Source organism: Phocoena phocoena, chromosome 13, assembly GCF_963924675.1.
Source record: "Phocoena phocoena chromosome 13, mPhoPho1.1, whole genome shotgun sequence".
Classification (NCBI taxonomy): Eukaryota; Metazoa; Chordata; class Mammalia; order Artiodactyla; family Phocoenidae; genus Phocoena; species Phocoena phocoena.
In genome coordinates this window covers 42888728-42905788 of record NC_089231.1, presented here as the reverse complement: position 1 = coordinate 42905788, position 17061 = coordinate 42888728, and the positions used below count along the sequence as shown (strand labels likewise).

At 39.4% G+C, this 17061-nt stretch overlaps 1 protein-coding gene across 1 annotated transcript in view; it reads right to left on the bottom strand.

Moving 5' to 3' along the window:
- KLHL14 (kelch like family member 14) overlaps window positions 1-17061 on the bottom strand; it is a 98180-nt gene that overhangs the window by 60162 nt on the left and 20957 nt on the right. Inside the window, exon 2 of the mRNA XM_065890292.1 lies at window positions 9592-9713. Within this exon, the coding sequence (XP_065746364.1) occupies window positions 9592-9713 (122 nt within the window). The remainder of the gene's footprint in view (window positions 1-9591; window positions 9714-17061) is intronic.

The following is a 17061-nucleotide window of genomic DNA, read 5'->3' as shown; positions in this document are numbered from 1 at the left end:
CTAAGTGTTTTAGAGGATGAATTACCAAAAGATTCACCAGTCTGGACTACAAGAGCCTGTGACAATTAGAGACTTAAAATAACCATTGTCCCCTAAATGTCTTAGACATGAAATGTACTTAGAAAACTCTTCCACTCCTAGGAAGTGTACAATCCTCAGGTTCACTTCAGATCAGGAAGATAATGAAAAAAGAAGAATCTTCCGAACAGTGGAACCATGGCCATGGAGAACAAAGGCTGACGAGCAGAATTAGGGAGGACTCTCATCAGGGAACACAACTTTGGATAGGCACCCTTCCAAATGCCTATTTGGTGGGGTTGCTACATTGCTATGCTGTTTCTAAATTAAAGAGTTTGCCGTGTTCATACTGTCCCTAATCTATCACTGTGCATTTTGTGTTAGGGAGCCAGATAATTTGTCTCTTTATTTGGTTTCCAGATCAAGAGGAGTCTCCAATGAACCCTGTGACTGAGCAGAAATGACAAATGTCATTTTTAATTGCCAGTGCAAGATGCTTGCAGCTCATTTCTCCTCCTGCTGTGCCGATGGTAGAAATGCCTGTTAAGGTAGAGCCTCATATGCCTGGATCCCTGAATGACTCAGACATCCTCTGCCAACCTGTGCTGGCATTTAGCATGAGCTAGAACTAAGATTTTTGTTGGTTTAAGATTTTGGAGTTGTTTGTTACCACAGCATAATCTAGCCCATCCCAACTGATACACATAGCTTCATGCTAGAAATAGAAATTTCATCCTGAGTCAAAGGTGTGTCTTCTTCAGATGGCCAAGAGGCACATGAAAAGATGCTCAATATTGCTAATTATTAGAGAAATGCAAATAAAAACTACAATGAGGTACCACCTCACAGTGGTCAGGATGGCCATCATTAAATGTCTACAAATAATAAATCCTGAAGAGGGTGTGGAGAAAAGGGAACCCTCCTACACTGTTGGTAGGAATGTAGGTTGTTGCAGACACTATGGAAAACAGTATGGAGGTTCCTAAAAAAGTAAAAATGGAGTTGCCATATGATCCGGCAATCCCACTCCTGGGCATATACCCAGAAAAAACTATAATTAAAAAATATACATGCACCCCTATGTTCATAGCAGCACTATTTACAATAGCCAAGACATGGAAACAACCTAAATGTCCATCAACAGATGAATGAGTAAAGAAGATGTGGTACATATATACAATGGAATACTACTCAGCCATAAAAAGAATGAAATAATACTATTTGCAGCAACATAGATGGACCTAGAGATTATCATACTAAGTGAAGTAAGTCAGAAAGAGAAAGACAAATACCATATGATATCACTTACATGTGAAATCTAAAATACAACACAAATGAACATATTTATGAAACAGAAACAGACTCAGACATAGAGAACAGACTTGTGGTTGCCAAAAAGGAGGTGGGTGAGTAGGGACGGATTGGGAGTGTGGGATTAGCAGGTGTGAACTATTATATATAGGATGGATAAACAACAAGGTCCTACTGTATAGCACAGGGAACTATATTCAATATCCTGTAATAAACCATAATGGAAAAGAATATGAAAAAGAATATATATATAACTGAGTCACTTTGCTGTACAGCAGAAATTAACACAGCAGTGTAAATCAACTATACTTCAATAAAATTTAAAAATATATATGTAATTAGATTAAAAAATAAAATGTGTAAGTGTTACAAAAAGAAAAAAAAAGTGTGTCTCCTTCCTCAAACCTTTGATGATAGGAGCAGAAGACAAGATTCACTTCTCTTTGGTTATAAAACAATACAAAATGGAGTCAAATAGAATAAAAATGTATCAAGGGGCTTCCCTGGTGGCACAGTGGTTAAGAATCCACCAGCCAATGCAGGGGACACGGGTTTGAGCCCTGGTCCAGGAAGATCCCACATGCCGCGTACCAATTAAGCCTGTGCGCCACAACTACTGAGCCTGCGCTCTAGAGCCCGAGGCACAACTACTGAAGCCCGCATGCCTAGAGCCTGTGCTCTGCAACAAGAGATGCTGCTGCAGAGAGAAGGCTGCACACCGCAATGAAGAGTAGCTCCCGCTCGCCGCAACTCGAGAAAAGCCCACATGCAGCAATGAAGACCCAACATAGCCAAAAATAAAATAAATTAAATAAATAAATTTTTAAAAATGTATAAGGAAACACTATATTACAGATGCTGAGCCCAGAATTTTATTGTATTATTTTATTTAATTTTCACAATAAATCTAAGAGGTGAGTATAATTATATTCACAGTGCAGATGACAAGGATCAGAGACGAAGCAGCATGACCAAAGGCTCACGGTCAACAATGTCTGGGGGTATATTTCCATTTAGACCTGTCTGTCCTGAGAGACGTTGCTCTGTGTGTGTGTGTGTGTGTGTGTGTGTGTGTGTGTGTGTGTGTGTGTGTAGTTTCATTTTTGCCACTGCTTCCGAGGCAGATTTAAAATGTCAAGAAATCTTCATTGAATTATGGCTTGTCAGTAATCTTCCATGCAAATTTCATCACTTACACGTCTTAATTTGCAGTTTAGTTCATAAACCAATATTATATTCTTGACCTCTAGGAATAGGATATTTATTCAATTAACCTGTACTAGTTCTACTCTCTGAACGTGGAACTAATCCAAGTGCATTGGATCCATTTAGATTTTCATGGGTGCAATGGGTCGGCACAGATTAAATCCCATTCATCTGCTTGGAGTCTTGACTAACAGCACTTGTTGGTGAGACAGACTGGTGTGGTACGTGAGGCAGCACTGTTTGAGAGAAACACAGAGGCCAGTGTTCTATTCCTCGTCCTGCCACTAAATCATCATGGGACTCTGGGTACGACACCTCTGCTCTTTCAGTCATTTAAAGTAAAAACCAAAATTGTGAATGTGCCATAGAAGTGCTTCTGTGGTCTGGTTTCTGCTAATGTCTTTAGCCATACGTCATATCTTTCTCCCCCTCACTCTTTGAGTTCAGCCATGCACCTTTCTTCCTACAGGGTCTTAGGACTTACTTTTAACTAACCTGAAGCAATCGTCTCTCATATCTTTACCCAAGCTACCTCTGCCTCATCCTTCAGAACTCAGCTCAAGCGTCACTTCTTTGGTGATATCGTCCATGACTCCTACACTAGATCTGGTCTCTCCATTACACGACTTTATATATTTTATACCCTTCCTTCAGAGCACCATCACATTTTGCTATTCTATATTGCTATCTGGAATTATTTACTAATGCTGATTCCCCCACTAAACTCTAAGCTTGGTGAACACATGAGGCTATTTGCTTTGACTCATCATTGTTTCTTCTGTATCTAGGACAATGCCTGCTACATAGAAGGTATCACTTATATTTGTTAAATGAATGAAATTAATGTGTAAAATGAGAGGGTTGGGTAAGAAGATCATTTAATCTTTCAGTGCTCACATTCAACGGTTTCCTGGACTTCGCCTGCAATTTGCCTAGGATTGACACAGAGCAAATCCAAGCAACCCGTATCACTCATACCTCCTTCATGCCAGATTCAGTAGCAAATACCACAGCTGGTGTGTAAAGGCGGCCTCAGAATTATTGGTACCCATGCTGTTCTCTGGAGAAAATGCATTTGCCATATTCAAGGGAGGTATATATAAACAAGACATAAAGTCAACTGGTTTTTCTAGTCACCCAACTTACTTTAAATACAGTACATGGAGTGACCACCACACATTTTTTTTAAAAAAATCTATGAAAAATCCACTAATGCACCAGTGCATGAATACACAGAAGCAAATAATTCAAAATATGTAGCAATGTGCAGCCATGGATGCCAAATTAGAATTGAGCTCATTGAAGGTAAAATTAGATGCTAACATATTTTAAAAGTCCAAACACAATTCTCTCTCCTTCTTCTTTGTCCAATGTCCTGGAAACAATTACTCCATGAATTGAAATTCAAAGTTCCAAGCTAAGAGAGAAGAACTGCCATGCTATTTTTTAAAACCTTTAGATCACTGTGTTTTCACTAAAAATAAAAATGAGAGGGGTATGTCTACTCTCAATTCTTAATTCTTGAACCTATCTTAGGAATTCCTTGAAACGGTCCCATACAATAGGGCTCTTAATTAACTCTCCAGCCCCACCAGCCCCACCACATACCTCCCCAACCTCAGGCTCTCCTATAGATACACAAATTCATTTCAGTTTCTAGAAGGCACCAAGTCTCTCTTGCCTTTTGGCACTCCCAGTACTGGACCCTTTTATTAAAATACTTTATCACCCACCTCTTTGCATCAATAATTCCTACCTGTTTTTTCCAGCTTTACAGAAGGTCACTTTTAGGAAAGCCTCCCTAACCTCCCAAGTTTAGATGAAGGGCCCTTTTTGTGCTCCCATAGCAGCCCAGCTTCCCCTGTCTATCCCTCAGCACACTCTTACTGTCATCGCTTCCTCTGGTTCTTGGAAGGAGAGATGATCACATTCTACTTTACCACCCAACACAGAGTGGGTATGCAATAACTGCTTGCTACATAAAGGAATAAGGTCTGTAGTTAAGTCTAAATTCTTCCCAGGCATTTTGAGTCATTCTGGAAGCACATAGTTGTTTTCTGAGGTTCTCCTGCAACGAGAGGGGTACTATCTACAGACCCTACCTATCTGTCTAGAAATTAAATTAAATTAAACAATTTGTGGGCTTTGGTTCTTGGTAATAAAGATCATATGAATAGAGGAAACCTACAGGTATAAAACCCTCAATTAAGCTTACTTTTTATTTCTTTCAAAACAAATTATAAGAAATGATTGTTTTCGACTAACTTGCCTTTCCTCTCAATATAACCTCAAGGAACGGAAATGAACTGAAATCAAGAAACAGAGGACCAAGAAAAAAGTCTGATCAAAACTGTCAATGTCGGGCTTTCCTGGTGGCACAGTGGTTGAGAGTCCGTCTGCCAATGCGGGGGACACGGGTTCGTGCCCTGGTCCGGAAAGATCCCACATGCTGCGGAGCGGCTGGGCCCGTGAGCCATGGCCGCTGAGCCTGCGCGTCCGGAGCCTGTGCTCCGCAACGGGAGAGGCCACAACAGTGAAAGGCCCGCGTACCGCAAAAACAAACAAACAAAAACTGTCAATGTGCAGGTTTATTATTCCCTGAATAACCAGCAATTAAACCATTCTCCATTGCTCATTTATCGGATAAACATCAAATCTATATTTATCTTTTGGAACTGAAGTTCAATGTCTTAGATAAGATGTGTTTTCTCAGTAGTCTTTCTTCAACATTTATAGAAAGTATATTTTTTTTTAAAAAAATGAAGAGTCCACCAGCCTCTGATCTTTGTTACTCTCCTAAAAGAAATCGATGATGCCCAGCCCTGGGACCGTTTCTGTGTGGTGGATGGGATCAAGTTCACGGTCCTCCATGAACCAGAGAAGACAACCCAGGAAACCCCTGCACAATGGTTTCTTTTATTTTCTACGAATGAAAAAATCCAAGTCCCCAAATCCTTGCACTACCAAGCAAAGAACAGAATTGTAAATTGAAAGGAAGAGGAAAAAAGGCATTTCCCCCTCCCTCTAATAAATGGAACTGCAAGTGGCCAAAAGAAGGAGCACACCTTTCTAACCTAGCTCTTCTAGTTTTTATTCTAACCTTATTAAAGGGAACTCCTCAGCAGCACATGGAGAGATAAATCTATATTTTGAAATCCTTTTTCCTGGTATTGCTCACAGAAAACAATAAGAAGCATCTAATAAGTAGAATCTCTTATCTGAAACGTAGGAAAAAGGAAGTCAATTTCTGGGAAACACATGGTCAGTGGGGAACCCAAATAGAATAGACAGCCCCTCTGTACTGTCTCCTGGGAAGGAAGGTAAGCTGCTTCCACACGAGGACTTCATAAAAACTTTGATGTGTCAGTCATATGCTATGAAAGTACATAGTAGCCATGGGAACTGTTTTGTTTGATCTTTAAACGAAGGATTTAGGACCTGCAAAGTGCAAGAGGCATGCTTTTTGCATTGGCCATTTTAGTATTCATGTCTCCTGTACTGCTTCCTAATAGGTTAAGAATGAAATGGAAGACTGCGTGCAGGAGTGAGAAATGCAAGAAAAGCAGTACTGTAAAATAAAAATGAACAAAAGTGCATTTCAACTTCCCTTTCATTATTAACAGTCAAGAGAACAACGCCAATACTTAACATTTCACATTTACAAAAGGACCTACCGTCATTTTTACAGGGTATTTCTCAGTACTTTGCTCATAGAGGCTGGGGAATCTGTTACTATTCTTAATATTAATTCTATAATGTTAAATAAGTGATTTTTTTCCAAAGAGGAGGATAAAAATGAAGGTTGTGTTAGTATGTTACTAAGTCTTTTCAGTGAGAATAATCATCCCCTTTGCTGTCTGGGTAGACCAAGCCACTGGTTAGCTGACTGTTGAATTCTGTTTTCTTTATGTTAGGTAGAACCATTTTTTCACTTCCACTCACCTCCACTCCATTCAATTTCTTGTTATTTGTGGACCCCTTATATAGTGTTTCTAAAACATAAATAACACAACAGAATAAGAGCTGAAGAAAATTATGACTGACTTTCCTTTTAATTCTTCTTGGTTTTATTACATGCGTAAGTGGTGTGGCACCCATAAGTGGGCAGCTGTGCTCCTGCCCGTGGACGGCACCCTTCTAAAAGCAGCACGTCTGTGAGACAGGCTGGAAAATATTTGCTCAAGCCAAGTGGTAAAGGATTCTAAGATTCAGAGGCTCTAGCTAATCTCAGGTTTTCGGTTTTTGCTGGTTACCTTATTTGTTAGCTTTTATGGAGAGAGTCATTCAGTAAATGAGCAGACGCCATACCAGGAACTGTCTGCTAGCATTAATTGAAAAAAAAAAAAAAAAAAAAAAAAAGACCGTGGGAAGCTCTGTAATCCCTAAGGTTTCATTGGATTTGGAGAGAATATGGATACTTTCTCATTCCAATAAGAAACATTTCTTCATTTATTATTAGGTGGGCCAAAGAGTGTGGAAATTGATCAGTTACCTGACTTATTCAGTTTAGCCAAATAAGATGCCTTAATTAAAAAATACAACCCAGCAGCAGAAATCATCCAAATAAACTGTCTATATTTCTCCAATAAACCTAAAAAATATGCTTTCACTTGGGACCATGTAGTCACAGCCCAGCAAGTAATAAACTCTACTTTTTAAAGTACAAGCCAAGTGAAATGAAGAGTACAAGTAGACATTTATTTCAAAGCTGTGAGCTGCCTGAGTACAGAAAAACGATTCAAGATCTTTGAAAATGTTCCCATTATTTGAACTTTTCTATACATTAATGTCTTTATTTCCTTCCATTTCAAATCTGATGAATGGAGTCAACAGAAACCCATCTATCTTTACTTCTTAGTCTGCCGATGACTACATTCAACATATAAAAACTAGAGAAAATGGTCTCCCTACTGAAGCAGTGGGTCTTTGTGTTGTGTCTGTTAAAATGTAATTTGTCTCCCCTCGTCCTGGAGAGCTTGAGTTGACTGAGGCCTCCAAGGTATAAAGGTACATACAGTTCTTACGCTCATATTGGTAATAGTGTTACAAAAAGAGCAATAATATCTGCAAATATACTGAGTTCCTGCTATGTGCTAGATGATTTACAAACACAATTTTATTTTAAAAATACTCAAAGGATGCTGTAGAACGAAGAAACCGTGACTCAGGACATGCATATGACTTGCTCAAGGTCACAGATGTGGGTTTCAACCCAGGTCTGACTGACTCAACTTCGTGCTTTCTTACTACATCTTGCTAAGTAAAGAGTTAAATCAGGCAATATGAAAAATTGAAGTAGGGTGACCCTATGTTCCAGTCTATACCCGTGGCCCCAGCATAATTAACAGATCCCCAGTTCATGCTCTAAAGTCTCTTAGGTTGAACAATAGATTGGATGATCACCCTGTCTCTGAACAAGGCTTGAAATGAGCCTAAGACTTTTCTTAGGTATTGTTCATAATGCTTTAATTAATCTTTTTGCCTTTAACGTAGGGCTTCAAACCACTAGAAAATTGGACCTTGCCTGATGTATTTGGGAGAAGAGATGGATTTGTGAGTGAATATCATTTATCACTTGGGTGTAATATCTCCCTGCCCCTTGGCCTCTGTTTCTCTGTCATCTCTCATCAAGAATCTCTTGTTCTTCCTCTTTCCTCTCTCCTCCTCCCCATATCCATGTCTACTTCTGTGTAGGCTTTCTCTATTGATCAAGTGTCAGAAAATTGATTCTTTGGTTTTACTTTAGCTTGAGTTTCTGACGAATCTTGAAAATACAGCTTGCTCAACTCATTCAGATGTTTAAACCACTATGAACGGTATTTTTGTCAAAAAGAGAATGAAAATCATGTGAAGGCATCTCTAACTTATTTTTCTTCCTTCCTAATCTGGCTTCTACTCTCCATCACTTTGTTACTACAACCAGAGTGTACAGGTGTCCAGGGAGCTTTCTCATTGCAGTTCCTGGACGACGCTACTGCAGGTTTCGCTGGGGTAAGCCAGCTCCAAAATGTATTATTGCAAGCACCACCTCACAGGTCTTTGCTCCTTTCCTGCATTTATGGGCAAACTGTTGTCCTGTTTCTGTTATTTTAAAGGGCTTTCAGTAAGAGAAGAGGAAATGACTTTTTAAAAAATCTGCTAAAATATATAACTGCTTAAAAGACACATGCAATAAGAAAATCTAACTTTCACTTTTGTCGGTTTTAAATGTATGGTTTTGATTTATGGATCAAAATTACTCACTTATTATTTTATCTATACAGCTCTGGGCAATTTTGACAGTTAAAATTTAGTTTTATTGACCAGTGCAGCCACGGTGCCCACAAGGGGACCGGTGCACACAGTCCCCTGCACTCAAGAAATGATGATTTTTGATTCCATGACTGAGTCAGATTGGGAATCATAACCGATGTAACAATAAGTTCCAAATCTCAGTGCCCAAGGCAAGAGGTTTGCTCTAAAACACAATCACCCTTTAAGGAGGGGAGGAGAAGAATCTTGGGTGGAAGTTTCAAGCACAGTTTAATGCAGCAGGGAGAGGTCCTGGGTATATCTGTCCATCTGAACTGTGGAGCAATGGAAGGGGATGGTTCTCTAAAGACCCGGGACCACAGATTAAAGGTTAATGAGGAAAGATGCCTAAAAAGCAAAATGAACGTTAGTTACAGAGACAATGAACTAAACAATCATTCTGACATGAGAAAATTTACTAGTGCTATTAACCAAGCTTTCCCTTTTCCAAGAGCAAAACCATAATGGAAGAATTTCTTCTGAAAGATCTCGGTCTTCCCTCCCCCTCTGTGGCAACACACACAGAAACACCAACTCAAGTGCACTGATTTTAGGCCACTTTTAATTTAGGCCTCTTCCACTACCAAATCGGCCACTCCGCAAGGTTAATTTAGTCTTTGACTTTAAGTCCCCTGTGATACATAAACACACCTCCAAAGGGTAACAAATCAATAAAATGTCTAATTTGATTAACCATGTTTTCAAATTCATCAAGATAGCTCTAACCTGAAATAAATAGGTGGGTAAGTAAATAAAGGCACTCACTCGTGAGGATTTTCCACGTCTTCTTTTCATCATCGTAGTACTGAACCAAATTGCTGGGAAGCCGGTCCGGCCCAGGAGGCAATCCACCAACCAACAACAGCATTTTCTTGTTAGAGCGAATTCTTCACCCAAAACAAAAGAGGAGATGAATAACCACATTACTGTAGAGCCTCTTCAGTGGCAACAAAATCATAACCATCAAAAGAATGTTCCCTGCTTGCAGATTTCTATTTCATTTTTTTCCTGTTTCTTCTCCCATTCATGTCTCAACAATTTTTTTGAACCAAGCAGAAAAATGATCAGAAGCATGGCATATCCCCATACTCAAGGAATAATAAGCTCCTTTTATGCAATTTGTTAGAGGTTCATTCTAGAACGACCTTTTTCTTATATTATCCCTTTAAATCATCACTCTTTACAGCTGAGTACACATGAAATGCTCTGGAGTTGTACTAAGGTTAAGGATTAAAGTTGCATGTCAAAAATCGTATTAGTCAAAATCATTATTATAAACCATTCTCCACTCAAAGAACCTTGAAAAAATTAAGGTTATGCAGAGACTTTGTGAGCCAACTCTTTAATCACCCAGCGAACTTCAAATACCAGTTTGGTACAATTAGCACAGGGCTTACTGGGGTGGGTTCACCAGCACGAACAGGACTTTTTGTTGAATTTAGCTGAGACTTCCACCTTCATCCTCTTCCCAGCCCCTCCTCTCCCTCCCCCCATCCCAGGGCACCAGGGGCGACACAGCAGCACCAATTGGTAGAAACGAGACTGTGAGGTTGTTTTGAGCCTCCCCAGAGTGGAGCCCTGCCAACGCTTGCCACTGATCCAGCGGCATGAACTCGCTCAGCTGTGCAAAGTCACTCTAATTCCTTCCCTCTGTTTTTCTACCTTCTCCCCCCAGGGGGCAACCGCTGAAAGGAGTGACTACCCACCCATCAAGAGCTAGCAATTCGCTGCTATTACGCGTGACTGTGATTCCCAGTCTGCCCGGCAGTTCCTGAGAACAGGCCTGCAATGTCTCATATGCAGTAAAAGCTGTAAGATGCACCCTGGCCGGCACACTCGACCTGATGGATGTATGACCCTCGGGAACAGTAATGGATTGAGCTCACTTGCGATTGGACGGAGGAGGGGAGACCCAGCCCCCCACAGGTGTCCTGCTGATTTAACGGTTGCTTTACATATAATTGAAACTTTCGTTCACCTGAAAGGCTGAAGGTGGTGGTGGAAGAAACGAAACAAGCACGATTGAAGGAAAAAGTCAGTAAATGTAAAAGGGTTCCTCTTAGATATGCTCACCACCCACAGCGTGGCTCAGAATCTATTATTACATATTCAGCCTGGTCGTTCTGATTCAAGGACGCTTGGCAAAGTACGCCCGAGTGGAGAAGCACTGTTTGTTGGTTAAGAACCTAACATTCGGAGAGTTAACTGAATACAGTTAATGACATTTCCATGGGAAGGAAGGGAACAAGAGAATTCCTTTAATGAAACTCTGGTGCCATAGAATGCCTCGTATATGCCTCAGCAGAAAAAAATACCTTCTGGAAAACCTCCTATCAGGGACTCATGCATAGGGGGAGCTGTACTTGTAGAAAAATGTTCAATGTGATATCAGCTTGCAATATTAATTTTGCCACAAACTAAAAAACTCGACTTCTTTGAAGCTGAAGTACTTTGGAACTGTACCCATATGCCTTATAGATCAGTAGTTGGGAAACAAAAACAATACAATAGCAAAGAGCCCCATATTTTGAGGATGTCAACGATTGGGGTGGTTTGTTCACAGGGGTTAAGAAAATTCAGTGCAGTAAGTACCTCTCTTTTATTCGCAAACAATACGTAATTCATGTGCCATATAATCTCCTAAATGCCTGGTTACAGGACTAATATAAGACAATTTTTTCCTGTAGGTTTAGCTCAAATAATCAACCACTCTGTGAGTATAAGTTAAGATGAAAGCCTCTATATTTTTAGATGGCTGTCAGTTTCCACGTGTAGACAGACCTGTTCAACGGGAAGTCACGATTCTGTGGCTGTCGTGATTTGACACATGTATGTGCTCTAGACTGAAGGTGGGGAAAGATGGACCGTATCTACCGGTTAGACATAGAGGCAAGGACTCATTGGAATGGTGGTATGACCAAAGCAATGTAATTAAATCTTTGTTTTAATATTTAAATAAATGTACTGCTTTTAAAATGTGTTTCATGAGTGACAAAGGGAGATAAACTCATGGCTCAAATATGTTTGTAAGGGCGTTTCATTCATTGATAAGGCTAGTTTCCCTGGACCAATCCCATTGGTGATTTTCACCACCTCCTTAGATGGACCATCTCTGCAGATGGGGAGCAGATTGAGAGTCTTTGTGCCCAAAGAGCCAGTCATTGCCATCTGTTCCCTAAGAACTGGACTGAGATTACCGATAAATGAACCACTGATCAAATGGCAAATGGTAACAACTTCCACCCTGCCAGCAACGACACTGTTTAAAGGCTAGCTGGCATAGCAGCTCTGAGAGACTTCACATCAACTAGGACAAGTCTCTAAACCACCCAGCCCTCCTGAAGAATTTCATGGAAATAAAGGAAACTCCAGCTCCCCTCATTGGCTGTGTGTTTTCTGTAAAGGTGTTCTCCTAGTAGTTCATTACATTTGGCCTTCTTAGTGAATGAGGACACATTCTAAAGCTTTTGCGCTATTATATTTATATCATCATTCATTCAATTTATGGCTTTCTTCCTTGCAGTATTTTGTTTCTAGAGTTTAGTGTTACTCAATGTTCCAACCCGGTATTGATATTATTTAATTCTAAATAAAGCTTAAAACTCTACCTTGTGAAGGTGAAGCACATAGAAAGCAAAAACAGGATAAAGCATGTGAGAAGTAGCATAGTACAGAAGAAAGGACACATAAAATAACAAAACACATGTAAGTGGTTTTCTCACCATTTTCTCCACTGACTCTCAAAACAGCCCTACGTCATAGGTATAGTTCCATTTTATAGGAAAGTGAGAAAGTTCTTAGAGTCAAATAAAGTGGCAGAAACGGTGTTCAGACCTAGCCCTTCTAACTCTACCAGGTCCATGATCTTTTTAAAATTCAAATTTATTTAAAAATTTTTTATTTTACCATAAATTCTGGTTGAGACCCAGGTGACCTGGATTCTGGGGCTGACTTTGCTATTCATCAGAGTGACTTTGTATAATTTACTTGGCTTCTTGGAGCCTATGTTTTCTCATCTTTAAATAGAGGAGTAATATCTGATCTGCATCTTCAAAGGATTGTCGTGAGAATGATGTAAAACAATAAGGTGAAAAGTTCTATGTAAACTCTAAGGTAAATTATTATTAATTTATCTTTAGTATTGACAATACGATGTGGGCTTTATTTCATTATGCCAATCCTGATTAGTTAAAAAAGAAAAGTAGTATTTTTCACAGAGATACTTGCTGAGTTCATATATATAAATACAAGTTAATTAAGAGGGTTTCACTACCTAGCTGTTATCTTATAATTGTATGTTCTTAGAAAATTATCATTTTAATTATATTGGCTATCTTGAGCCTTGTTATAAGAAAGTATACATCAGACATCACATAAAACTGTGAACATTTCTGGATCCAAATAAGGAGACCTAATGGAGATTACTCTACATTTCTTATTTCTTAAGAATAAAACAAATGAGAAACACCAGCACATATTTTACTTTGATATAAATGCAGTGTCAACTATTCAATTACTCCTAGAAACTAATACACGTGAATAATTCCTGTGGAAAAGCTTCCATTCTTTTTACAGTGTGCAATTATAATCGTGACAATGACAATAATGACAGATAATAATGAATGCATACTGGATATTGAAACCTCTGATTATCATGCCATTTATTTGATGTGTGTGAACTTCAATTTGAAAACGCCATGAAAAAAGATACCTTGTGAACTAGAAAAGTAAAATTAGAAGAATCTGAATTAACTTGCTGAAGGGGGTTTCAATTATTCTCTTCTAAACAATTCCAGTGGAGCCTTACAGGTTTAATTTTAGATTAGGCAAAATCTACAATATTGCAATAATTAGAGTTCCTTCATAGGCAACGTAGTATACTTTTTAGAAGCTCTTTACACAGGAAGCCAATTTAGCCAAAATTAGTCTGTTCTCTTTAAGTCTGTTAATATTTTAAAAATACTCCTTTTTACTCCTCGTCTTAGCACCACTTAGACCAAAGTAATATATTTAAGAGTTAAGTAATTAGAGAAACTTAAAGAGCTGAGTATGTCGTGATTAATAATATTATATAGATGCCTTTGGGTCCCTAGATTCTTGCAAAGAAAAATATAAGGTTAAAAAGGCGATGGAATTTGAAGGTCTCCTTTGTTCCAGCTCAGTAATTGCCCAACATTTACCATGTGTCACATTTGCGCATGTGTGTACGTGTGTACGCGTGTGCGCTCGCGCGCATAGGTACTTTGGTTCCAGGGATGAATGATTGAAGGATAACCTAAAACCTCCTGGTGTAAACAAATTTTTCATCATACTGGTGTTATAAGTATGGTAAAGTCTCATTTATTTATATTTCAGTGATTTGGAACTTCAATAATTGGGAAACAGGCCAGATAAAGTTTTCCTTCCCCAGGATACATATAAAAATTTTTTATTAACTAGATTGCAAGAAGCGTTTTAACCAATTTAAGAAATCAGCTGGTCTGCTGGCACTTTAGAGCCACCCATGTACATGTAGGCTAAGTTTATTTTGCAGATAACAAATATTATTTATTTATTAAAGAAAATGTTCTGCAATATTCTTAAGAATCATTAAGTCAGAGAGTTAGAAGAGAACTTTGAGGTCATCTCGTTCAGGGACTTCCAAGGCTGGCAAGTCATCAAAGTCATCTGAGGGGATTAAAAAATTAAGATTCTTGAGATAGATTCTTAGGTCCTAATTCCTGGAGATTATGATTCAGTGGGATGAAGCCTGAAAGATCGATAATGTTTCACAGTTTTCTGGTTGATCCTGACACACAGCCAGACTTGAGGCCACTGATTTGGTCCAGTTCTCTACATAATGTAGAAATCCTTTCAATAGTTTTTTTTTTATAAGCATTCTTATTAATTTGGAAATTTATAATGAAATGGACCTTAGTTTTTCAAACGCACTCTGTTGTGGAAAGTTGTTGGACAGTTGTGTTAGACTGATTTTTTTCTCCTTATGCTGAGCTGAGAATCTGCCAAAGTCTTTCAGAGAAAAAGAGCAAGGTGCTGTCATGGCAGCACCTCCGATAACGGCAGATAGTTGCTATATGTCTTCTCTTTAGCATGTTGAAAATGTCCATTTCTTTCTGAAAAAATTTCCATTTTCCTTATTAAAAATGTACTCAATGTACCTTATTAGAACTGTACACAATATAACAAATATGATATTGATATGTGATGTGATGTATCTTTTTAAGGCTTTTTAAAAATCACAATGGTCTTTCAGCTGTCACAATGCAGTGCTGGTTCCAGCTGACTACAAATACAGATTGTTTTTAAAAAAACCAACCCAGGTTGTCAAGTCAGGCTTTTCCCTATCCTATCTTTCTTCTAGTTAAGTATTTTAAATATCAATGCATTACCCTTTTTAAATGCTTTTATACCCTCTACTGATTGAGACACTTTGTTTCAATTAATTTATCATTTAGCAATTATTAATTGAGTTTCTACTATGTTCCAGTTTCTACTATGTTCTAAACACTAAAGGTCATGGTGCGAACAAGAGGAATAAATTCCCTGTTCTCGTGGCAGGTACTTCCATTCTAGTGGGGACATCTATTGGAAATATCACGATTCTCCAAGCAGGACAGCCTGGTTGTTAAGAGTGTAGGTCTCACAATTGGGGTGAGACTTTTGGCTTCCGCTGTTCTGAGATGAGTGACCTTGGGCTAGCTTCTTTGTCCTCTTGAATCTCGTGTGTAAAACTGGGATAAGAATAGACCTAAGGGGCTTCCCTGGTGGCGCAGTGGTTGAGAGTCCGCCTGCCGATGCGGGGGACACGGGTTCGTGCCCCGGTCCGGGAAGATCCCACATGCCGTGGAGCGGCTGGGCCCGTGAGCCATGGCCGCCGAGCCTGCGCGTCCGGAGCCTGTGCTCCGCAGCGGGAGAGGCCACAGCGGTGAGAGGCCCGCGTACCAAAAAAAAAAAAAAAAAAAAAGTAAATAAAATATATTATTAAAAAAAAAAAAAAAGAATAGACCTAAGACACAGGTTTGTTTAATCTTCAGGATTAAAAACAATATATGCAAAGCATTTACAGTGGTGCTAATTAAATGCTGTCTATCACCATCCTCCTCTCATCGCCATCATCCTCAGTATAGCTATTCCTTTGTGTAATCTGGAGGTTTGATAAGCGAGTAGCCCATGTCCACATCCAAATTGTATTACTTAGAAGTAATAGCATCACATTTCCATGGTTTAGATATTTTAGTCATCCCAACTCATTCTCTCTGAAATGATACATCAATACTGGGATTTTGACTCTGTAATTCCCCATATATGGTCTGCAGAGGTGTATTCCCATTTTTTTTTTTAAACAAAAATGTAATGGAAAAACTAAGCAGTTTTGAAGGGGCAATGTAAATGGGGGTAGATAATAATTATTCCATCTTTTAAAGACCAAGTTAATTTTAATTTAAGAATCAGCCAGACCTGGACTGAAGTTCTCTTTTTACCACTTCATACGTTTCTATACTTGGGCTGGTATTCAACCTCTTGAAGCCTCAGTTGCCTCATCTGTAAAGTGGGAATGTTGTGAGGGTTACATGAAGTCATTTAAGCATTATTTGGAAAAGAAATGGCTGCAACTCGTAAACAAAACCACCTCCTAGATCTAGTCTCTTCAACCAACGAAGGGCACTTCGTGCTGCTGTTGCCTTTAAAGATGAATGTCTCTGCACAGCGAGGGGAGACAAAAACTGATGCTCCTGGGAATTCCCTGGTGGTGCAGTGGTTAAGAATCCATCTATCAATGCAGGGGACACGCGTTCAAGCCCTGGCCCGGGAAGATCCCACAAGTCGCGGAGCAACTAAACCCGTGCTCCACAACTACTGAGCCTTCGCTCTAGAACCCTCAAGCCACAAATACTGAAGCCTGCAAGCCTAGAGCCTGTGCTCCGCGACAAGAGAAGCCACCACAATGAGAAGCCCGCGCACCACAGCGAAGAGTAGCCCCCGCTCGCCGCAACTAGAGAAAGCCCAAGCCCAGCAAAGAAGACCAAACGCAGCCAAAAATAGATAAATAAAAAATAAATAAATGTATAAAAACAAACAACAACAAAAAAAGCTGATGCTCCCAACATGATCCAGTAGGGAGAGGCTGGAGAAGACTGGAAGAAGTTATGCCTCTTTCCCATGACTATCCAACTTCAGTGAACTTTGCTAACCCTATGATGGCTTAGCATTTTATACAAGCGGTGAGTGAATGGG